General features: G+C 40.6%; 1 protein-coding gene across 2 annotated transcripts; it reads left to right on the top strand.

The window, feature by feature from the left end:
• The first annotated feature begins 922 nt into the window (after positions 1-922).
• Positions 923-22,712, top strand: GPLD1 (glycosylphosphatidylinositol specific phospholipase D1). 2 transcript variants are annotated; one of them, XM_086608953.1, is made up of 26 exons: positions 923-1,019; positions 3,954-4,009; positions 5,070-5,148; positions 6,500-6,597; positions 7,797-7,907; positions 8,184-8,232; positions 8,733-8,787; positions 9,746-9,853; positions 10,401-10,428; positions 10,516-10,655; positions 11,585-11,650; positions 12,140-12,142; positions 12,746-12,866; positions 13,389-13,528; positions 14,440-14,626; positions 15,648-15,758; positions 16,664-16,738; positions 17,426-17,582; positions 18,485-18,626; positions 19,183-19,282; positions 19,374-19,467; positions 20,037-20,213; positions 20,760-20,920; positions 21,299-21,325; positions 21,419-21,469; positions 22,635-22,712. In XM_086608953.1, exons 1-26 carry the CDS (start codon positions 923-925, stop codon positions 22,710-22,712), a joined length of 2,511 nt encoding a protein of 836 aa, XP_086465079.1. The 2 variants fall into 2 exon arrangements, with proteins under 2 accessions (XP_086465079.1, XP_086465078.1); XM_086608952.1 differs by lacking the exon at positions 12,140-12,142 and having other exon boundaries at positions 11,585-11,643; positions 12,736-12,866.
• Positions 22,713-24,119: the final 1,407 nt, after the last annotated feature.

Below are 24,119 nucleotides of genomic sequence, written 5' to 3'. Positions count from 1 at the left end.
CGAAGGAATGGCGTGAAAGATTTGGTAGGCTGCTTGCACGTATCTCGCAACGTCTGAGAACAGGATGGCCATCCTTGGAAGGGATTATCCAGAGTGATGAGCAGAGAAACTGCGGAGTTGGCTGTTCTTGAAAGGGGAGCATCCCAGAAAATGTATAAACTTTGTTACCGTGTTTTGGATTGTCCGCACGTGCAGTAGTAACTGGGAGAATGGTAATTCTGGCAGGGGGAGACCGCAACCACCAGCTCACGGACCACCTCCCCTGAACACCCCCCAGACTCAAAAGAAAGGGGTGGAGGCAATGCGCAGGGCATGTGAACTAATTGACGTGCTAGGAGAGGGAAAATTAACCCTTTGTCTGAGGGAATTAACACAGAATACGTAAATACGCTAATACGTACTGTGTGAGCGCGCTCTGGTGTGTGCTGTCTCTGGGCAGGCACCCATCTTCGTGCAAAAATGTAGTAAACACCTCGGCTCTGTGCCTACGCTGGAGTTTTGCACACTAAGGAAAGGAATCCCGGATTTGGGACAACGTTTCTACTAATACTGCTTTGGCACCTGGCTTTAATTTTTTGTGAAACGTGACGTAGCTGTTGTAAGGCGAGTGCACCATGAGCTGTGGGAGGATGCTCTTCTCTGCCCTGCTTTGGTGCGTTACCAGAATTCTCACTGCTGCTGTGCAGAGATGGCAGTTACACTGCCCAAACCCCAGAGATAGATGTTACAGAATTCCAGAGGGGAGAACACCTGGAGGTTATTTATTTTTGTATAAATTAGTTGATTTGAGGTAAGGAAAAGCACTCGTGTACTTGCTGTGTCAGCAGTATGTCTGAAAGGAGAGGCGAGCTGCAACCTACATTTCAAAGGTCACAGCGCTGCGGCTCCAGGCTTCCGAAAAATCACAGTTTGAGCCAGCAGCATGGCTGGTTTGAAGATTTGGTCTGGTTTGCTGGTTATACTAAGCCATTTCTGTCAAAGATGTGTCCCAAGTGGAATTTCAACACATGTCGAAATAGGTAAGGCGTGTTCAGAATGAATTTTTGTGTCTTTTGAGTTGTTTGGGAAGAGAAGTAAATTCAGATTCAGATGGAAAGCAAAGGGAGGAAACAGTGTTAAAGTAAGGAGCGTTTTACATAATTTTAAAAATGGGAGTAACACGTAGGATAGATGAGTGGTTTGCTTTTGGAGCTTGAAACTTTACTGGTTTTATAAGCAAAACATGTGAATCGATTTGGTCTCCTGTTTTTCCATCTTCTAAAACACAGGCATTATGTAACTGGAATGTTTGTGCCTGTGAGTTTATGCAGCCAGGGTTTGGTTTGGAGAAGGAGGAGGAATGCTTTATGCAATTCATAGGATCGTTCTGTTTAAACTAGAGAATAACACAGATCATTTGTGGTAGCTCTGTTTTCAAGTCACTGTGTGTTAATGTTGTCATACCTGCATAAAATCGATAAAATGCTGTGATATGTTTGTATCTATGACTGACATAATGAAAATTTTGTGTCTTTTTCTGGTAGGTTGCTCTCTGTAGCCTGAACAGTCTAGATTTGTAGAGAGTGAAGGAGAGAACTGAGTGAACATCAAAGTGGGAAATATTTCTGGTTTGGTTTTCTTATTTGCATGTGTTATTTTAAAATCTGGTTTCTGCTGTAGTTCTTCCAAGAACACTCACGAGTATTGTGAGGCTATTCTGAAACGTTTACCCATAACGAATTGACAGTTTTAATTGTTTGTTCTTCTGTTTCTGATTCCAAATCCATTGCTCTAACAGATAGTAAAACATATGATGTTGTCTCTGTTGAGGTAATCTTCTCAGACTTTAAGTACTGAATAGATGCAGCTTTGAACAAGTCAAAGGCTGGCATTATTCATGGCATTCATTTGAGATTATGTTCCCTTACTGAGTGTTGTGCCCTTGGTCAGCATCCTGCAACCGTTTGCTTTTCATAGAATGGTTTGGGTTGGAAGGGACCTCAAAGATCATCCAGTTCCAACCCCCCTGCCATGGGCAGGGACACCCTCCACTACACCAGGTTGCTCAAAGCCTCATCCAACCTGGCCTTGAACACTTCCAGGGATGGGGCAGCCACAGCTTCTCTGGGCAACTTCTCTGGGAAACCTGAGAGCTCACCACCCTCAGGATGAAGAATTTGTTCCTTAGATCTAACGATATGTCAAGAAACCCACAGTAATCACTAGAAGTCACACTGCCTGAGGTTAGACAATCTTTGCAGTCTTGGGGCTCCAATTACTGAGTATGAGCTTCTGAACACTCGATATAACAGATTTGGCAGAATAGAGTGTATTTGCCAGAAATCTAAAAAGAGAAACAAGAGCTTTCACGTCAGTCCCAAAGCAGCAATCTTTTTCTAATCAAGGAACAATATTGCAGAAACCCTGTATTTGTATAATTTGAAGATCTTGGTTGTTTCAGGAGTAGTGTGTACACTGAACTATTGGGTCATAGTTTACAACGAATTTTGTCCATTTGTCTGAAAATGACATTAAACTGGGTTTCAGCTCTGCTGTTGCTAAACCCAAGGCTTTTAGCAATGTGCAAATAAGAGGCCATGATGATAAGATACTGAAAGTTATTGCCAAATCCAAATGCTGAGTATTCCAGGAAAAAAAAACCAAGAAACTGTAGAAAGGAGCTCCTCCTACTCAAAACCAGCACCATCCTGGACAGGTTTCTGAAAGTACTTTTAAATCTGTGAAAAGCTCTGCCTGTTGATGATGTTTGGTGAGCTCAGCTGTGTCCTCCATGCTGTGGTCTTGTTGCTGGAGGCAGATCGGAGTGGGGAGGCTCTTCCCCCCTCCAGGGCTCCCAGCAGACCCACAGGTCTCTGTGGATCCATCACGAAATTTGTCATGAAGGTGAACTTCTAGGACCTACATGAGTAATGAGCGAAGTCAGGGAGGGACAGGAGACAGGAAAAGCAAACTGCCAAACCGAGAGTCTGCCACACTGGAAATAGGGATGTGTTGAAATGGCTGAGCCTTGAAATGATAGACTTTCTTTTTTAATTATTATTTTTAAGTTATTCCTGTTTTGGTGCAAGATTGGTCCTTAAGGTATCTTAAAATATTTGTATAAGGGTGGTTTAGATCAGTGGGTAAAATTCAAAGTGCAAGCTCTTTCAAACCCACGCAGTTATGGCTAGATTTTATTCCAGAATGAGAATGGGGCTTTTTTGTGATGTCATTTATTTGGTAAGAATCAAATTAAATACAGTATATTCTGGGTTATCTTGATCAGTCTCAGTTTGTAAATAGCTTTAAGCGAGGAGTAAAGCTTTGTGTGGGAAGGCAAGATGACACAATGCATACGTGCGGTTTCAACTGAATAATTTTAGAGGCAATGTTGGGTGTTTTTAGGATAGTGTTAATAGATTACCTCTGGGATCTAGCATTAATTAGAAGGAGACTTCGTTAAAGAAAAGCGATGCCAGTTTGTTTCATTCTCTTGTTATGCTTGCCCAATAAATATTTTGGCAGCAAGAATGTCTGCCTATTCAGTGAACAAATAGTATTATTTACCTTGCCGACTTTCGATTTTTGTTGCTTTTCATACATGTTAAAAATTATTCAAACTGTTAAACATCCATGTTGATTCCTGAGATGTCGTTTTCGATCTGAAGGGCAGCAGGGAAACTGAAGTATAGTTCACATGAGTCCTTTACAGACAGATGTTGTAATCCATCCTTTCTCCGTGCTGGGTGTGATGTGGGTCAGCTCACTGGTGTAGCTCCGTTCTGGACACGGGGAGTTCCTTTTCTTTGCCATTAAGCACTTTCAGCTTCGTTGTTCAGTTTGGGAGCTGGGGACTGCAACAGAGAGGCTGGTGAGACCTCGGTGTCCAGATGTGCAGCAGAAACAGCCTTTCCTTATCAGCTCCCTAGGTGGGAAACCAGACTCTATCAATAATTCAATATGTTGTTTTTCAGCACATAGAGGTCTGGAATTTTTCATTAAGCGTGAAGGGAATGTTGATTACAGACAGGTAGGAAATACATCATTGCTTAATTGTGTACGCCTTTCTTCTGAGTGTTTTTCTGTCTATCTTCTCGCCTTTCTTTCTTTATTATTGATCTTTATTATTGATTTTCTTTATTGATCTGATCTAAGTGGTCCTGCTCTGGCAGGGGGATTGGACTAGATGATCCTTTGAGATCCCTTCCAATCCCTGACATTCTGTGATAACATTCTGTGTGATTATTTATTCTCAGTAATATGTGTGTACCTATTGTGCCCAGACTATATTTTTACTTTGTTTTGTTGAAAATCATTTAAGTCCTTCTGAATACTATTGCAAATATGTAGTGATTAGAATAATGTGTATATACTGGGTGTGGTTTCTTGCATTTTTTCCCCATCATCTTAAGTCCTGCCCTCTGTGGGTAGTTGTATTAGAAGAATCAGTAGAGGAGTTTTGGAAAGGAGATTTAATAAACATAAGGGTAGCAAAATGACAGCAAGGTTCTGCTAGGTGCAAATAGCTTTTTCTTTCATTGGCTGTATCCAGCAGAGCACGTGAACAGTTTTCGTAAACACGTGAACCAAACACTTATGTGTTTTGTGTTTAAAACTTTTTTAATATCCTTTTGCACAATGTAAAGAAGACCATTTAATACTCTTTGATCTTTTCTCAAAGTAGGAGATCACTCAAGGGAAGTACTCACATTGTCCACTGTGGACAGCTATGCTGTGATGCAGAGGGTGGAGGATAGCAGACCAGGCTTTGTGTCTAGTCCAAGAGGAGGAAGGCACCTCCAGAAGGTGCCTTCACCAGTACCTAAGTTAGATCACATGAATATTTTCCTAAATGGCCTTTCAACTTCAGTGTGTACTGATTAGCTTAATTTTGCTTACAGGTGTTTTGATGAGGGGTGGTGCAGGGCAGGATGATGGGCGATGGTGACAACACTGAAATAATGTATTTTACCAAGATAATAGTCGTATCTTGCTGGATATTTAAATTTGATCTTCAGTATTGGTAGGGAACTGTGGTTTTGTGCTGTGCAATTGCATTCTGATTCCTTTTTTCCCCATCCTTTTCCCAGTTATTACTAAACCATCAGGATGCATTTCAGGCTGGGAGCATTTATCCTGATGCCTTTTATCCTTCAATCTGCAAAAGCGGTAAGAAAAGCTTTACCAGTCCAATATTGTAACAACTGTATTTTTATGTGAAAATCGTACAGAATTTAGTAGAGTTGAAAATAGTTACGTTGTAAGAAATGAAGTATGACCAAGAATACCTTCCTGCAAAAACATTCACCATTTTTTGTTAGTATTTTGAGCTTTTTTGTAGAACTAGATAAGAAAATAATACATTTGAAAACGATTTAAGAAAGTAACTTTTGGGTAAATGTAACTATTTAATGGGCAATTTGATGGAAGGATGCTGTTTGACTAAATTAGGTCAGATGACTGAGTACTGTCTTGGGGAGAAATTGAGAGAACAAAATGATCTTTTCTCTAAGTCTTAGGGAAAGCCTAGAGCTAATTTCTGTATTAGGAAGTATTAGTTTCTATCAGATCAGTCACAAAGGTGACAGGAGAATATTAAAAGCTTGCAAAACTGAAATAGTGTAGGACTTGCAGAGGATGGGGAAAGTGTACCATCCCAGTTTAAAGCCTTTCTTTTCCAGACTGCTGTCTTTTGCCTTTTCCTGTTGGAAATTAATGTCAGTCTTAGTTTTGTTGCTTACAGATCTAGAGACTGCACTACAAAATTGGCACCCTGTTGCAGTGGCTGTAAAGTGTATGTCTTGACATGCAGCTGGTCCCCTGATTTTTCAGCTCTGCGAGGTCAGCTCTTGTTCATAATCAACTTCTCCAGCAACACTGGAGCTATAAAACAGCCAGCTAGGTCTTGCTCCAGGATATTTGCTACTAAAGTAGTAAATCTGGATAGTGAGCAATTAGCAAATGGGTCAAAGACAGCTTGTCCTCCAACACCAAGCTATTAGGATGTTTAGGCAGGTGCCAGAGACAAGGCAGTGATGTGTGTGAGGATATCTGGCCAGTTGATGGTTGAGACCATGCTGGAAGTCTAAACTGTGGCAGGTGGTTTATTTTAGTGGGTCATGCAAATTCAGATCCATTAAATTCAAAGTGTTCTTAGGATCTTTGATTCACCTCATCTTTTACATGTTTTTCAGGTCAGTGCCAGTGCCTCCACTTATCTCAGTATTTTGTTTTTCCTGCCTCAAACTGCAAAATCCTTGTTTGTATTTCCAAGGACACTTTCCCCATCTTTTCTCATCACCTGTTCTACTTAGAGTCTTAAATCACACAGTGGCAGCTAGAATTCTCCTTGGTTCTGAGTCATGGGTTTTGATTTATATCCTGACACACAGGTTGTCCCATCCAGGTTGCCTAACGGGGGATCTTTTCTTTTTATTTTTTTTTTCTTTTTTTCTTTTTTTTCTTTTTTTTATTCCCCCCCCAAAAAAAAACAAATACTGATCTAATGTTACTGCAATAGGAATATTCCATGATGTGTCTGAAGACACTCACTGGTCACCATTTCTTAGTACAAGTATTCACTACATCAGAAGGAATTATCCTCAGCCTTGGGAAGAGGTAAGAAAATTTCTTTAACTTTTGACTTTGCTTTCTACTGTTTTCTTCACCTTTGCTTGTTGCAATTTCATCCTTTGGAAAGGATAGAAAAAATACACGTTTTTAATTTAAAGTCTCCACTGATATAGGAAAATTTGAAATCCTGTTTTCGTCTTTAGCAGACAACAAAGTTGTGGTTTCCATATCGGTTATACCCAATGCAGTCTGGTGCTTATGATGTATTTCATAGGTTCAAACTTTCCAGTGTGATTGGTGGGTTTGCATTATCATCAGACCTGGATGTTTGCCACTCAAAAACCAGGTGTCTTTTAGAATTCTTACTTGTGAAATCTTGGACTTAGTCCTGATTTGCTCTTTTTTATGGTATATGAGCTACATAGGAGGAGATGAAGAACAAGTTGTCAAATTGAGGATTATGATAAAGGTCATATTGTTGTCTTTTCCTTACTGGAGGATTTGCCATTCTCTCTCTGCTCAGGAGAGTCATACAGGTGGAGCAGCATTTGAGACCATGCACTCTTTAAAATCAAAACAAAAAATAAAAATAAAAAATAAAATAAAATCAAGCCTGCCTTTTGACTGGCCATTGCTGATACAGATCTTGTGAACTGTTAAGCCTTGGAAAGTATAAATTTGTCCAAAACTATGATTCAATTATAGATTTTTAAAAGACTTCTGGAACTTACAGTGATTCAATGCAGAGAAGTCTTTTCTGGAGAAATGGAATCACTGTTGCTGATAAGTTTACTCCAAATAACTTTTCTGTAAGATGAGTATTTTCATACCTGGGTTTAATCAGGTGCTGAACAGCACTTGCATAGGAATGTCTTTCTCTCCTCTGTGTGTCTGCACAACATCCATGGTGGCAGAGAGAGTTCCTTCCATGGAGGTGGAAGTATTTGTCCTCAGTCCAGAAAAACACTTTAGTACACACCTAGCTTGAAGTACACAAGTTGTCGTGACATCAACCATGTAATTCTATGGCCTTGGACTGTATGAAGTGCTTAAAGCTTTTCAAGTCACAAAAGTAACTCCAGCATCAAGGAAAGAGTGACCAAGACTTTGTCACGCTAACTCCTTCGATTGCAAGAGTTTCTCACCTATGACCTTATACAATGCACTAATGTAAAATGCTCACCTCTTCCTAAAGACAGGAGTAAAATTACTGATGTTACTACAAGTGGATTGTTGTTGTGTAGGCTACAGAGAAGCTGGTGGCTTTCCTGTTTGGAATTGCCTCACATATGGTGGCAGATGTTAGCTGGCACAGCCTGGGTGTCGACCAAGGATTTCTAAAGGCCATGGGAGAAGTAAGCCTGTGTTATTATATTTATTGGTATAACTGGATTTATTGGAATTGATTGCTTAGCTTTGGACTCTGGTGGGGAGGGAAGAGAGAAGCTGGAGCCCTTTTTCAGGAAGATTTTCAGGGAGGCGTAGTGTCACAACCTCCATAAGAACGAAGTTGGTCAGATTTGGGACCTGTCAACTTCAGGGCTGCTTGGACAATTTGTTCCTGTTCATCTGTTTGTAAGGAAGGATGAGTAAAATAAAGAGACGGTTCTCATGTTTTTCTCTTTCTCCAGATTGATTTTAATGGTTCGTACTCAGAAGCTCACAACGTCGGTGATTTTGGTAATGTTTCTGTTTGCTGATCATGGATCCTTCTGTTGGAATAACCAGTCCCCTTCAAAACCACAGTGGGTGATTCTCCCCTTACCCTGTGCCATGCAGGAGTTAAGAATGAGTTATATGGCACTATATTCTCACTCTGCCCCTGTAGCTTGCCAAGCCCTGCCATCCCTGTCCTCGTGCCCTGTGTTTCGGGGGATGTCATAGGGCATATGGACACTTGTATAAAGCCAAAACACAGGCTGAAGGATGCTGAAGTTTAAATGGAGTCACTACTGTGATTTTAAATTTTTATATTATTCTTGTTCTCTGGAAGTATAAAATATGCAGCATACTTTCAGGTGAACTGTTCATATATTCTAAATATACAGCTGGAGAATCTACCATGTAAACACAGACAGCTTAGCCATCCCTAGATTCATCCACGCTGTTATCAATGATGGATACTTAACTGGTTTGGTTTGGTGGGCTTTGTGGGTTTTTTTTCGTTCTTCCATCTGCAGGAGGAGATGTACTGAGTCAGTTTGAGCTGGACTTCAGTTATCTGGCATCAAATTGGTGAGATAATGAGGTTACCTTCTTTAATAATTATTTCAGCTTACTCTGTGTACTCACTGTATTTTAGCAAATGCTATCCTGCTTCATCTTGCTTTTGAAAGAAACCCTTGCAGCTATTGGAAAATTGGAGTTTGACATTCCTTGTATGCATATTTACTGTTCTCTGACATGAAAAACTGGAAGGACAGAAGAAAAAAGAGTTTTACATATAGGAACACAGCAAGAGAGATTAAATTCTTTATCTCTGAAAGGAAGTATAGGTAATTAGATATAAAATAATCAGTAAAAAAGGTTTACTGATATGTCCTAGAAATTAGTTAAGTAACTCAAATCTCACTTAGATTTCAAAGTTTTGGACGTTGAGGATGCTTACGGTTATAGATGCTGTGGAATTCAGACAGGTTTTAAAAGCATTAAAAAAAAGCAGTAGTTTCAGATATACACTTTTTTTTTCTCAGTTTTTAACTGAAATAAAAAACTCACATGCCTTTTTTTCTGCTGATTAAGTAGGTCATTTGAGTTGTTTTGTTTAAGTAGGGTGTAGTTCATGTAGGTGTAGAAGGCACAGTTCATTAAGAAAACTCTGGCACAGCTGTGGGAAATGTCTGTTTGGCCAGGAGTAGATTTGGCACAGAGGAGAGCTGGAGGACATCCTCCAAGATTATGTGATCACCAAGCCAGGGAACCAGTGTGGGATGTGTGGGAACTCTACCAGCAGTCGTCATAGGGGAATGGTTCTACAGGTTTCTGAGTTCAAACCTAAACAGGAAGAGAATGTTGTGCAGAGTAAGTGCCCCAGCAATCCTGTTCTTTCTGGCGTTTGTAAATCTTCTTGACTTTCTATAGTCTTTTGAAATTTAGAATATTTTAAAGCCAGCTATTTTTATTGCAAAAACTGTGATGTTTTATCAGGCGATGTGGAAAAACTCTCGTTATAATACTTTCATCTTGTTTTTAGGTATGTACCTGTCAAAGACCTAGCAGCTATCTACAAGGAGTTTTATGGAAGAGAGATCATAACTGAAAGCACAATTACTGACTGTACTTACCTGCTCTTCCTCGAGCTGTAAGTTGAATAGCTTTGTTGCAGTTTTCATAAGTGAAACATATATAGGAAAATTATGATAATCCTATTTGAAATGCTAGCTCAGAAACTTATGCATGGAGGGCAGCAACATAAAACCCCTACTAGACTCCAAAATCACAAAACGTCTGAATTTTTTAATGGCTAGGATACAAATTTGGACGGCTTAATAACTTAAATTCATTATTACACCACAGATTGAGCATTTTAGCTATTTAACAAGTTTATGCATTTAACATATTTATGCCCATTCGTGTGAGAACAGCTGTGTCTTCAAGAACTGTTGCATTGTGGCATGTTAGCAAAATAATTTTCATGTACTCGAGGAGTAGTGTACATACCTGAGTAGATGACTTACCTACACTTTACGTAGATCCTTTCAAGTCTGAGAATAATTCAAAAGAGACTTCTGGTATCTGGCAACATCTGCTTTTGAATTTATCATACAGAAGCCTTGAAATGAACTGTTTAAAGAATTAAATATTATTAAATGAAGCAAATTTATTTCTGAAGATTTTTTTTTTCCCAGGCATGGAGAAAGGCTCGCTGTTGCCAAGGTTGGTCTTCTGTTTTCTTTATGAACGTGAACATATAGCATGAAGACAATGCAATCCATCTTGCTAAATATGTTACTTGTCTCTTAGCTTTTTCCAACATATGCTAGCAAATCTCCATTTCTGGTGGAGAAGTTCCACGAGTATTTCCTCGGAGGGGTGGATGACATGGCGTTCTGGACAAACAATATTTTTGAGCTGACAAGCCATATGCTAGAGAATGGAACCAGGTATAGCTGTGTTCTCTGCAATATGAAACACAGTGGTCGAGTTCTGACACCCATTTAATCATTCTTCTGAAGGCAAGTTCTTTCCTAGAAGAGGTGCTCACTTGGACAAAGGGATTTCTGTGGCTGTCTCTTATACAGAGATTTCACGAGCCTTGAGTCTGTTTGTTACATGTTGACACTCCTTTCCCCAGGCAAGGCTCTGGAATCTTGACAGGGAAAATTTGGGGCATTTTTTTAAGACATACTCAAGGGTTGCAAAGCTGTGCCCTCAGGTTCTACCTGCCCTGGCAGTCTGAGCTGGAGTTGTGACTGCACCTTCTGACTGGTGCCATCAGCCAGTAAAGACGTCTCTTCCTTGGGGTACTGCCTTCAGACACGTGAGGCAAATAGGTTTAGAAAGAGTAAGAGTGCATATTCTAGTGTTGGAAGCTCAGATTTGTACTCAGAATATTGTATTTTTATAGAAGTTCTAGCCTTGTTACTCTGTTACAAGTGTAGCCTTGCTGTAAATAACTTTCTAAGACCAGTAGTGGCAATTAATCCTTCCATTTATATGGAAAATATCACTGCAGCTGTTTTGGGAAATGATGTTTGAAACACAATATGGCATAATCTGTTGTGTTCTTTGTTCCAGAATGGCACTTTCGTTAAAAAGTGCTTTAGATTATTAGAATTAGCAGGACATGTTATAGTAAGTGTCCTTCAAGACTTGTATAAAGACATGTGAGATTCACATAGAACCTAATCAAGGTTATTAAAATAAATATCAAAGAGGTTTCTCAGGATTATAACGATGTTCTGATTTTGAATAAGCAGGGTTTCTTGAGAAAACTGATGACTTCTAACAGAGGAATCAGTGAGGATAAAAGTTGTATTTTTAGTTTCACCATTGGGAAAACCTTTAAAATGCATTCTGCGTATTTCTTTAGTGGCTGCTTCCTGCCTGAAAACCCTCTGTTTATAAACTGCACAAGGGAGAACAAAGACAGCGATGTGTAAGTACAGCTCTGGAGGTTCAAAGGTTTACTAATGCAAGGAGAGTCCTCCACTAATGTGGACAGTGAGCTATTGAAAATCAGAGATCTTTTGGTTTATGTTTTTGTGTGTGAATTTGAAATTCTCTTGACATGAATAAATAAGCTTCATATAGGAGAACTGTGCAGAATGTACAAGACTTTTACCTTCCAGCCTAAGGACAAGAATACTTACCTAGCACTTGAAGTGTTAAGTCTTCACAATTTAGTTGATTGTTACTCTTTGCTCTGCTACTCATGAAACTGCTGATTCCTATGTACCCTTGATACAAACCATCCTCCCTCCTCACAAGCTGTTCCTCACAAGCAGTCCTCTCCTTATCTGTTCTCTCTTTGGTCTTTTTTTGAGTATATGATAGAACAATAAACAATGCCTGAAGTAGAGCCAATATTGTTTTATCAAGGACGTATATTCTTCTTGGTTAATGGATGGTGGACCTGGCTGAGGAGCAAGTACACAATTGTGTCCTGAGTTGAACCAGTACCTTGTAAGGAATAAATGAGGAAGGGGATGTTCCCCAAAAGAGCCTCATAAGACCACCAGGGACCACGAGAAGAACTGGTGCAAATGCAGTAAGTTCTGATCCAAAGCCAAGAAGAATGACCTAGCGTAGTGAGGTGATCCATTAGGTAGGCTGGATCTCATGTAATATATTTCTTGTATAATATTTCTTCTATAATATTGCAATTTCTCTCCTGGTCGGTATGATCTGTGGAAAGTCCACCGAGCACCCAGGCCTGAATAAATACAATACCTCTCCTGAGCATGTGGAATTAGTTCATTGCACGCTAGGCATCAACACCCTTCCCATAGCTAAATTACCTCCTGATTTATGTACAGAAATATGGAACTCAGCTGCTTGGAGCACAAGTGTATGTATTTCTCTAGCAAACATCTCAAGAGAAACCAGCTTCATTGGTATCTCTTGAGAACTCCCTTTATATATGTGAGAAATGGCCAGCTGATTGCATGCAGTATGATTGCTTCTCCTAGCTTTGTCAGATACTCAGGTCATTAATTCCATCATATTATTGCTGCCTTCTTTATTTTTGCAGAAACAAACAAACAAAAAATGAACATCGCAAGAATACAACTTCTTTGCTGACAAAAACGCTTGAAAAGGATGTAAATTATACAGAGAGAGGAGTCCACTTCAACATACAGTCTTGGGCAACAGTAAGTGAGAAGTGACAGGCGTGTCAGGGAAAACTCAGCTCTACATAAAATTATTTTCATTTCTATCTGAGATGCTGCGTGATGGAGCAGGGTCTCTGGATGTTAACAGTAGCCTGTGAGATTCCAGCAGCTGTTGTTAATCTATGTATTTATGTGTACATCATAAATATTCACTTTTTACACTTTGCTCATTGTCTAGTGAAATTAGAACACATCTTGCCGTGCCAAAAATGACAAAATGTACCTTTACTACTTAAAATTTAATATTTACGTTTTACAGAATCACATGATTGATTGTTGGAGTTGAGAATTCCCAGCAGTGGTCAATTAGCAGTGCTCCATTGAGAGCGTACAGATTTTTGTCTCTTTTTAAAATGGTGCTTGTGACCTGAGTCAGAGTCCACTTAGGCCAAAGTGGTGATTTCCACTGTTGGTGACTTGGTTTTGAGGTGCTCCATAATGTTGTAGAGTTTCAGCCTGTGTTTTAACCATTCTTGTGTCTCTCTATTATTTTTATTTCAGAATTCCCTCCACTTGATAAACCGTGCTTTTACAACCAATGTCTGGAAAGCGTTAGCAGCTGCACAGCAAAAATCTTCTAAGTACATCTCCAAGCCAACGGTTTCATATTTTCTCACTTCACCCTATGCCAGACTTGGATGGTTGGTAATTTTTTTCTTCTCACCTCCCTTTTAGTTTCTGAAAGTTTTGAATACCCAAAATTTCATCACCCAGTTTCATTGTGTGATCAAGCTCAGAATGGAAGGAACCAAAACTGGAACCAACATCAGCTCTAGTTCTGAACAGTATAGGGACATTGTTATGCTTTTTTGGTTATTGGTTGTTGTTTGGGCAGAATTTATTGTCTATCCTGAATTGATCACTGATGGTGCCTAGTGAGTGTTCTTGGAAACACTACAACACTAGTAGGGAGTTCAAAGATAATTCAGGACACAGAAAGAGGCATATTCTCTCTCTTTCCAGAGAGATTCTAGCTTTACCTGCAATAGGAAGGATTAAAAAAAAAAAATTGCTTTGCTGCTCATCTTGCTTTATTTCTTCTGACTCAAAAACTGAAGATGTAATTCTTGAATTTACTTCACATCAGCCAAATGAACAGTAGTTTGTTCTCTCCGTGTTCAGTCTCTAAACTCCAACATGAGACCTGTGATCCCTTTGCTTGTCCAGTGTTAAGTCCATTGACTAAATCAGAGGTTCAGTTAAAAAGATACTTAATTTCATGTTTTGTATTCTATGTCATATGCAAGCAGCCTGTTTTTCGTGCTCCTTGCTCTGATTGCTCGCAGGTGCCTTGTGCCAGTAAGTAAGAAGCAGTTCCTACCAATCTCAGCTGCATTAATGGAAGCTGAATCTTCAAGGCTTTGTTTTTTATTTAATTCAAGAAAACAAAAATCAATTATATAATAGGAAAAAACGCTGTGTAAATTTTTTCAAAACTAGATGGGGAAGGACAGGTCTTGGTTTGCCTGAAAGAAGGAAAAGTATTCATTTTCTGCTAATGTCGTAGTCTGGAAGCTCATGCTATGATTTTGTTGACTCCCTTGCTGTAAAGGGCAATGATCTCAGCTGACCTAAACCAGGACAGATACGAAGATCTGGTGGTTGGAGCACCAGGGTACAGCACGTTGGGCCATGTTCAGATAGGACGGGTGTATGTGGTCTATGGCAACCAGGCAGGTTTGCCGCCAGAGGACATGGATCTAGATGGGAAAGCTGACCAGATACTACAGGGTCATCAGGTGAGGGGTCAAGTCAGATATTTGCCACTTAATTTTATTTTTTTTTTTTTGTGCCTGAAAATGTGGTAAATTTTGACTGAGCAACAGTATCATTAATATGTATGAGGATTATTCGTGAAATGCCCCTCCTGGTAAGAGGATGTCATATGCTCGTGAAGAAAAATGACTGTTACTGGAGTCTCAAGAACAATTAAAGCAATGGTGGTCTGTAAGTTCCCTTCTATTACTGTGCCAGAGAAGTGGGTATTAGAGCATGATTTGCCCTTGAATAAAACTGAGGTAGTTTCTCTCTGTAAGTTGTAGTATAGCTCATTTGGGTCCATGCATTTAAGAAAATACTGTGATTTTCCCTTCCTTTTAAATTTGGAATCATTAATTCAATATAAGTTTCAATTCTTTTGAAGCTCCATTTTTTCATTAATTCATAACTTCTCACAAAACCATTGTTATGTAAAAAAAAGGGAAAACTACAACTTGACATGCCGGTGACTGGCTTGGAAGTGAGAAGCAGGATCGAGTGATCTTTGTGAGTAATAAAGATGATCCTCGGTAGAAAAGATCTTTACTCACAAAGAAGAGAATAGAGAGAGATGAGAGACATTTCCTTTTAATCTGATTATAAACTGTGAAGTAACAGCTGCTGTCTTCTTACAGAGCTTTGTAGTGGTTCATAGCCATAATGCTGTTACCAGGAAAGGTCATAAGCTTGACATCATCGGTACCCCAGGCTCAGGAGAGCAAACAGCAAAGCAGCACCATATCGTGCTCAGTTATCTTAAATTTCAACACCTCCACATCCTCAAATAGACCAGTTGACTCCGAGGTGGTGTATTAGTATGACAATTTTTACTTGGGAGAACAGTGACCCTAAGAAAACCTTAAGAATCACTGGGATAGATTTTTGTCATCTCTGTTGCCAGCCCTTCCCTGTGCTGTGATTGCAAATGTGCATTAGTTTTTGATGTTGTTTTTTTTTTCTTGAAAATGTCTATTTTCATGAGAGCAATCCCTCTTCTTTTAGTCTTCAGGAAGGTTTGGTTCTTCCCTGGCAGTCCTGGACTTCAATGAGGATGGAGTGCCAGATCTGGCAATTGGAGCACCTTCTGTGGGATCTCAGTTTCTTACTTACAAAGTAAGCCACACTCATGGGTTTTCCCTCCAAATAGAACACTTTATTGATATATATTTTTTTGAACAGTGAAATGAGAATTTCTGTTGCTCCTCAAGGCGACATTGTAATTTATAACCTTTGTGGGTACTTTAACTTGAGCAGTGACAGCTCTCTGTATTTCTCTTTCAAGTGCCTTTTTGCACATTAGAAATCCAAATCAGATTGCAACTTTGCAGCACTGATGTGGTGGAAATGTAAGGAGCCCTTCATGACTTTTTATTTAGGAACAGAGTGTCCGGAATGGACCACGTGGCTTAGTGAGCCTTGTCCTCTGCTGTTACAGGCCAACAGATGATATCTAAAATGTGATGTGAACACAGACACACTTGCTAAAATAATCAAGTTACAGAGGCTTAATGACTTGCAGCCTACCAGATAAGCCCATGTGTTTTCAGCCCAAGTGAACAAAATGTTTTGCTTTAAACTACATCCATTAAGCTTAAAACTCTCCAGAATTTCAGATACCAACTTAGCTGCCTAAATAGGAATTTAAATGCTTTTATGTAGACCCACTAGCTTGGAAAATTGCATACACCTGTTGTGCCTGGCACTGTGTGCATTAAATAATAATTAACAAAATTTGAGCCACCTGAATGTGTGTATACTGTCCTTGCTCCTTACTCACAGTATGATGAAAATGTACTTCTCTAGTTTCTTGCCTGATTACAGCAGTACCCATTACAGCATGGGTATTCTTAGGTTTGGGGTGGAAAAGACAGTATTATGAGAAAGCTCTGATAGGAGAAATGCAGTTGTGTTAATAGCCCTTGCAGAACTGTTTCAGTCCCTGTGCTTTGTCTTGGATTTCATACTTGTTGCTGACATGCAGAGGCTCTCATGCTGTATTTGCTTTTCCTGCTGTGTAGGGTGCTGTGTATGTGTATTTTGGCACTGAAGGAAGAGGCTTGGCATCTCAACCAAATGTTACCATAACTTGCCAGGTACGTTAATCAGGCTAACACAGGGCTACACAAGCAGGAGGTGAGATAAAGGGCAAAGGGGCTTGTGGGCTTAAAAAAAAGAATGTTAAAATCGAACTTATAATTGAGGGAGAGGGGCTTTTGACAAGGGCATGTAGTGATAGGACAAGGGGCAATGGATTTAAACTGAAAGAGGGCAGATTTAGATTAGATATAAGGAAGAAATTTTTCACTCAGAGGGTGGTGAGGCACTGGAACAGGTTGCCTAGAGAAGTTGTGGCTGTCCCATCCTTGGAAGTGTTCAAGGCCAGGTTGGATGAGGCTTTGGGCAACCTGGTGTAGTGGAGGGTGTCCCTGCCCATGGCAGGGGGGTTGGAACTAGATGATCTTTGAGGTCCCTTGCAACCCAAACCATTCTATGATAATTGCAAGGGAATTTAGACTGATGGGGATAATGCAAGCAGGTGCTTGCCTGGGTTGGTTGTATGTGGGAAAGACATTTGTACTCCAGTGCAGAGGAGGCAGCAGGGTGACCAGAAAGACGCATAGCCTCCAAAAAAACCCCAAAGAAAACAAAATTGAAGTCAGGGAATGCGAGGGTAATTTGATCAGAAGCAGAAAAAGTTAGCTCTTTAGAAGTAAATTGCTCTATTTAGTTACAGAATTGGTGGTTTCAGTTCCATTTCACACTTACACTGTTTATTGCAGTATTCCTACTGTAATCTTGGTTGGTCCCTCCTGGCAGCTGACGTTGATGGGGACAGAAATGCTGATCTGGTTGTGGGCTCTCCATATGCACCTGGTGATGGGCAGCAGAGAGGATTTGTGGTTGCATTTTACTCTTATTTCAACAGGAGTGACCAAGGTACTATTTATGGAGTAAATTAATCCTCCCATATTTTATGTGACGGTTCAGTTGTCCCTAATTAATTCAGGTTTGAAGGGATCTCAGAAGGTGATCTCTGGGCAGCTGTTCCACTTCTTGGCTGCCCTCATAGGGGAAAAAAATGTCTTTTTACAGGCAGTATGAACCTGTCTTGTTTCAGCTTATGCTCATTGTCTGCTGCCCTCCCACCTCCATGCAGAATGAAGTCAGAGGCACAGAAGGCATTAAGTACCCTGGTACCCTGAGAAGAGCCTGGCTCTATCTCCTCGTTAACCTCCTCCTGGGTAGTGGCAGGCTGCTGTTGAGCCTACTCAAAACCTTCTCTTCTCCAGGCTGAATAAATCCTGGTCCTTTAGTCTCTGCCCACAGTGCAGGTGCTCCACCCAGTTATTCAGAACCTCGTCAGAATCATGTAATTGAGATTTCCAATAACACTTAATTTTTGTAGAACCCACAAGGAAAATGGGTTTCAAAACACTGCTGACTGACATATTTGCAAACCCAAAACACAGAATGACTTATTTAAATTAAAGGCAGAATTATTTGAAGCTCCCTCGCCACAACCCTTGAAGAATTACGAGTTCTGATAAACAGTTCCAGTGTTGTCCTGTCCCTAAGGAGGAGTCACTAGTTTAGGGCTGACTTGACTGAGAGCTTTGTAGGCTACTGCAAGGATTTAGGAGGAGGCTGGTGAATAAAGGCTGTCACCAGCCAGTACAGGTGCAGGCTGAGCAAGCGAAGATCGTGATAACTGGTGCCATACCATGGATGCTGCTTTGCTTGTAGAAGCTCATCATAGGATGAATCAGTGCAGGATTGTTAACAGATTTTTCTATGCCAAGGTACACCAAGATTTAATTCGTATTTTTCTGGTCTGTCAGGACTTCTGTCAGTAGAAGATGCCAACTGGATGGTGAAAGGGGAAGAAAACTATGCTTGGTTTGGATTTTCACTTGACAGCTGCCAGCTGGAGAACGTCACGTTGCTGCTGATTGGTAGCCCTACGTGGAAGAGTTGTGCTGGGTGTGTTGTATGTCACAGCTTGTTCTCTTCTCCATTCTGCCCTACTTTACAATGGTTAAGATTTGTAGAATTCCAGCTTTTCAGGAAGTTTCCTCTTTGTCCTGTTTAGAATATTTTTTATTAAATTCCTATTTTTATGCTTTCATCTGTCCTCATGGAGGAGGGGACTGTCTTTAGACCCTTTATAGAGAGGGTCTTTGTTATTTAGAGACACTTAAGAATTTGTTGGGTCTTCTTTGGGAGGCAGAGAGGGGGCACAAAAGTGCTAACAGGTAGGCATGCCTAAAATAATCCTAAAGATAGCACTTTGAGATAGTGTTTTTAAAAGCAAACCAAACACAAAAATGTCTTAGGTGGTAAAGAAGTGGATAGACAGACCAGGTCTGTGCTCTAAATGTCTTATAACTAGTTAGAATAAGCACGGGAATTACTCAAATACATTTCTAGAATTTAGCAGCCACTGTTATTCCAAAGGAAAAGGGGAAAATATTTTAAGAGGAGCGATCCTAGCTGAATATGTTGTTACATACAAATGTATTTTGCATTGTAATTCAAGCTGCAATCCCTTCTCATCGGATGTCAGACAGAGTGTTGGGAAGGTGTATGGGTATAACCCACCGAGCACAAAGCACTGGTTTGCTGTAACTGGAGACAAGGTAGGGCTCCTCCTACAGTATGGGACCTTATGAATAATTTCAAATAAAGTGACATTCTGTAGGTGACACAGGTCTTTTAAAAATCTAACAGGCGATGGGCAGAATGGGTTTGTCCCTGGCTAGTGGTGTGATGTCTGTGGCTGGGATCACAAGGACGGTTTTGGTGGTGGGTGCACCTACTGCAGGTATGTCCTTCTGAAAATTAGAAACCATTTCTGCTTTGGGACATTTGTTTCTATATGGCCAGAGGATAGATACAAAATTAAAAGTTAGAAAAGGGACCTTATAATTGCCATGTAATTAAAAAAAAAAAATAAAAAATCACTGTAATCACCTACAAGTACCTTACCTGTAGAGTCCTGTGTACTATGCCTCAACATTGATGGGGTGTTTTTCTTCCTTAAAATTAATTTAGCAGCGTTATTACCTTGCATTATTTATGTAGCAGTGACTTCCTAGTAGACTGCCTATTTCTTGGAATTAACTCAGTATTTTGTCCTTACTCTGGCAGTAGGTAGGAAGGAATTAGGAAAGTCAAAATGTAGAACTCTGTCTTTAACTTGAATGCATTTTTGCCTGGCTACGAGATTGTTTCTATGCTAATTAGTGTTAATGCTATATAACATTTGATCTTATTATATTATTTTTGTCCGTGTTACATAATGCCAGTATTATCTGCTGTCCATGTATTGCAAGTACTAAACCTAAGTTCCTGTGTCTGATGCTCAACTTCTGTTACTTTTTTTTTTTCCAGATAGCCTGTCTAGGGTTGCATTTATATCCTCAGTGCTGCACCAGGCTGGCCTGGCTCTGCTGTACGATCTGACAGACAGCACCAAGCCTGCTTTGCTCAGCACGTTCAGTGGGGACAGGAGGTTTTCTCGCTTTGGGGGAGATGTATACTTAAGTGACCTGGATAACGATGGACTAGGTAAAGATTGATGAATCCAGATCAGAGGTGGAATGTTTTACTTTTGCCAACGGGAAGACTGGTCACCTACAGATTCAAACTGAAAGAGGGGATTTAGATTGGATATAAGAAAAAAATTCTTCACTCTGAGGGTGGTGAGGCACTGGAACAGGTTGCCCAGAGAAGTTGTAGATGCCCCATCCCTGGCAGTGTTCAAGGCCAGGTTGGATGAGGCTTTGAGCAACCTGGTGTAGTGGAGGATTTCCCTGCCCATGGCAGGGGGTTGGAACTAGATGATCTTTGATGTCCCTTCCAACCTAAACTGTTCTATGATTCTATATGAGTGCTAAATACAGTCTACTTCCTCAATTGACTTGCACAAGTATTGCATTGTGCCTGGTGGGGAGGCATCTCTAAAATCCCACGCAACTTAGAAACTGAAACATTTTATCTGTCATCATCAATAGGAGTTGTGGCATCTAGACGAATGTCAATGCCAGCTCTTCGTGTTTTGGTTGAGCATTATTTCACCTCTGATGTGTTGTGTCGTGCCTGTAACATCTGCAGATGAAATGATTGTGACATCCCCACTGCGAACTGACGCTGTTGCCTCCGTGCTGTTCGGTGGGGCCGCTGGCCGCGTTTACATCTACAACGGAAAGCAGGCATCTCCAGGGAATGTGACGGGCCACTGCAAGTCATGGATATCTCCCTGTCCTGAGGACTGGGTAAGAAAACATAAAAGGGAAATCAGGACATGAGGTCATAATGACAGCTAATTCGTGACGTCCAGTGCAAATATCCAGTGCATTCTCATAGAATCATAGAATGGTTACGGCTGGAAGGGACCTTCAAAGGTCATCTAGTCCAACCCCCCTGCAAGGAACAGGGATATCTCCAACTAGATCAGGTTGCTCAGGGCCTCGTCCAACTTCTGACTTTGTTTCAGAAAGCAGGTGGTTACTTATGTTTCTGAATCTGTGTGATTTGGCTCCTCCTGTTTGCTCCTGAATTGTTTTGTTGTTTAGGAGCTGGGATAATTGCACTGGTCTTCTACTCTCCTAGTGCGGTGTTCTCCACTTTTTCTCCTTTTTTTTCTTCTCCAGGCACAGTATGTCCTGATTTCTCCTGAAGTAAGTAACCAGAAAACAAATGACTGTGAGAAACAAAAAAGTCCCACTTCTAAAAATCACAACAGCATTATAACAAGCAATGATATTTTACAGGAACTATCAAGATTTGGGAGTTCTGTTATCACTGTGAAATCTGAAAGAAAGGTGAGAAAAATTACTGTAGTCGGTTGCTTTGTAACATCTTTCTATCTCACTGGCATATAGTAGCCAACATCTCACGTACATCTCGTACTCATTTGCAGAAGTGCCTTCCATAGTTAATTTTCATTTAAGTCACTCTCTGAACTGGTAATTAGAACTATTTTATAGGTGGATGAGCTGTGGAGTTGTCAAAATTTTGGCACCTGAATTGAAAGAGATGGCTTTAAAATGGCCCGAAACCTAAACTGCTTAGGAACCTGCTGAAAGGTCACGTAGTGACCACTGTTCACGTGTCAAGTATTTCCAAGCAGAGAGTGGCCCAGAAGTGTTTGTGTACCTGTTTCTCTGTTTCCCTCAGATGCCTTTTATTTTTACCAGAAGTCAATCCCTGTGCTTGTATGATGCACTGAGGAATCATTTTCCCAGCTGGAGAGTTACTTAGTGCTCCTTCAGCTGAGGGGAGCCCCATGTTCTGCTTACTCTGACGTAGCCTGTGTGAGAACTGAGGCTCAGTATTAGGCTGAGGAGGTGTGCGACTGGTCTTCAGCAAATCGTGTTTCATAGAATCACAGAATGGTTTGGGTTGGAATGGACCTTAAAGATCATCCAGTTCCAACCCCCCTGCCATGGGCAGGGACACCCTCCACTACACCAGGTTGTCCAAAGCCTCATCCAACCTGGCCTTGAACACTTCCAGGGATGGGGCAGGGTGTTTGAGTTCTTGCTGTCTAAACATGCCCTGGAGCAACACCTGGAAATGTAAATACTCCTGAACTGGGTTAGGGAGCGTAATCCAACACCTAAACCAAAGGCATTGCTGATGGCTTCTGCATCAGTGCAAGGGAGGCCTTTCTCCAAGAAGTTGTGTTCCTTTGCTACGGCACCAATCCAGTCCACACTCCAGCTTCATCTGATTGATCTTACCCCTAAGGAAGAGTTTACATCAGCAAGAGATTTATTTGACTGGTTCCAGCTTTTTCCAGTTCCCCAAATGTCTATTTGCCGAATCATTTTGCTAATGAACCGCGTTTCTGACGGGATGATGGGTTGTCTCGTTTCTCCTCATCGCGTTTCTCTCTGACACAAACTCTGGTTTCTGTTAGGGAAGCTCAAGGCAATCGTGCACCTGCAGTTGTGTTTTGCTGACGTCCGCTCTGTGTCTCCGCAGAAGGACGTTGTGGTGGCAGCAGAGAGAAGTTCAGCGAAAGCTCGACTCGGCGGAAGGATTTTTGTCTACTCGCTCTAGAAGGTCACGGTAGCCTTTAAGACCAGGGCACAGCTGGCTTTTAGTGAAGCATCTCCGTAGTATCTGAGATACTTTCCTTAGCCCATACAAACCAACAGACCACACGACAGCAAACTTTTCACAGACAGATGTCCCAGATGGCAGATAGAGTCCTAGACAGTATTGAGGGAGGGATGGTCACTGTTTTCAGGGGAAGGGGAATACAGGCCTTCGTGGTGGCTTGACTTACAAACCAATCAAACCTAAAGTCATGTAAAAGCACAAATTAATTGTTGTGAGCAGCAGCGGTGCTTAACCTAGAACAAGCAAGCTCATCTGAAAACCTTTTAGAGGCTGAACTGAGCAGGCAGCTAGATTTTAGTAGTAATATTTGGCTGTATAAGGAGTGTTCAGTGGTCACCTTTACTGGTCAGATTTGAGTATTTTCTTGACAAAACCAGGAAAGGATAGCACATAATTTACAATTCGTTGTATACTGTGATACAGACAGGGATTCTAAGATATCAAATGCTGCTGTCAAAATAATAAGGATGGAGAAGGGGCGGCTCTAAGCCAGAAAGAAAAGTGACAATCAAAAGGACTGCCTGTCTCTAGCAGGTCTTGAGCTGTGCAGTGTGCAGAACAGCTGGGATCTCCTGGGGAGAAAGGCACCACTAAGACTGATCAAGTTTTAGGAAATGCTTTTGTATTCGCACTCGTGGCTGAGACTGCTCCGACGCCCTTTCTTTGTGTTTCCATGTAAAATTCCATGCCTATGGTAACGAAGAATTGTTAACAGTATTGTCTTCAACTAATTGACACTAATTTTGTATGATGCAGGTTTAACAGTGTGCATCCATTCTCTATTAAACAAACTTGAGCAGCAAGATGTGATGCTGTTATTACCGACACATACATATAGGTATTTTACTCTCTTGTCTCCTTTACAAACATAAAGCATTATTTTTAATAACACAAGTCAATGGCATAGCACAGAATTCTAAAGGTCGTACTCCAAGATGACACACCTCAACTTACCTTCTTAGGAATTCTCTCTCTCAGAGATTGTTGTTTTAAAAAAAAAAAAAACAGCCAAAACCAGCAAGGTGAACATTAACTTGACGTATAATGCGTTCTGATATCTATTTTGGGGACTTTACTTGCCCAAATAGCAGAATATTTAAAATATTTAAAGTCTGAACTTTATGAAAGAAGTACCGGATAGAAGTGGGAGCACAGTACTTCACTGTGAACTCTGGTGTGAGGTAAAACAAGCACCGTATTTCTAAGGGCAGAATAAAAAGTGTTTTCCTTTTTAAATGAAAATTGATGAAACCAGTATGTTCTGTAGCAATTCCATTCTGAACATACAGCTTTCACTGGCTTTTTTTCCTATGTATGATCTCAGAGTAATTTTATCACACCTGA

Source organism: Tauraco erythrolophus, chromosome 3 (assembly GCF_009769465.1).
Source record: "Tauraco erythrolophus isolate bTauEry1 chromosome 3, bTauEry1.pri, whole genome shotgun sequence".
Taxonomy (NCBI): Eukaryota; Metazoa; Chordata; class Aves; order Musophagiformes; family Musophagidae; genus Tauraco; species Tauraco erythrolophus.
The sequence above is the reverse complement of the archived record's forward strand: the minus strand, read 5'-3'. Positions and strand labels throughout refer to the sequence as shown.

Excerpts from the sequence above, each read along its gene's own strand:
- GPLD1 (XM_086608952.1), top strand. The coding sequence starts at position 923 with ATGGCTGGTTTGAAGATTTGGTCTGGTTTGCTGGTTATACTAAGCCAT. Across the intron at positions 14,627-15,647 it reads AGATACTACAGGGTCATCAG|TCTTCAGGAAGGTTTGGTTC; the intron begins GTGAGGGGTCAA and ends CTCTTCTTTTAG. Across the intron at positions 18,627-19,182 it reads ACGTGGAAGAGTTGTGCTGG|CTGCAATCCCTTCTCATCGG; the intron begins GTGTGTTGTATG and ends TTGTAATTCAAG.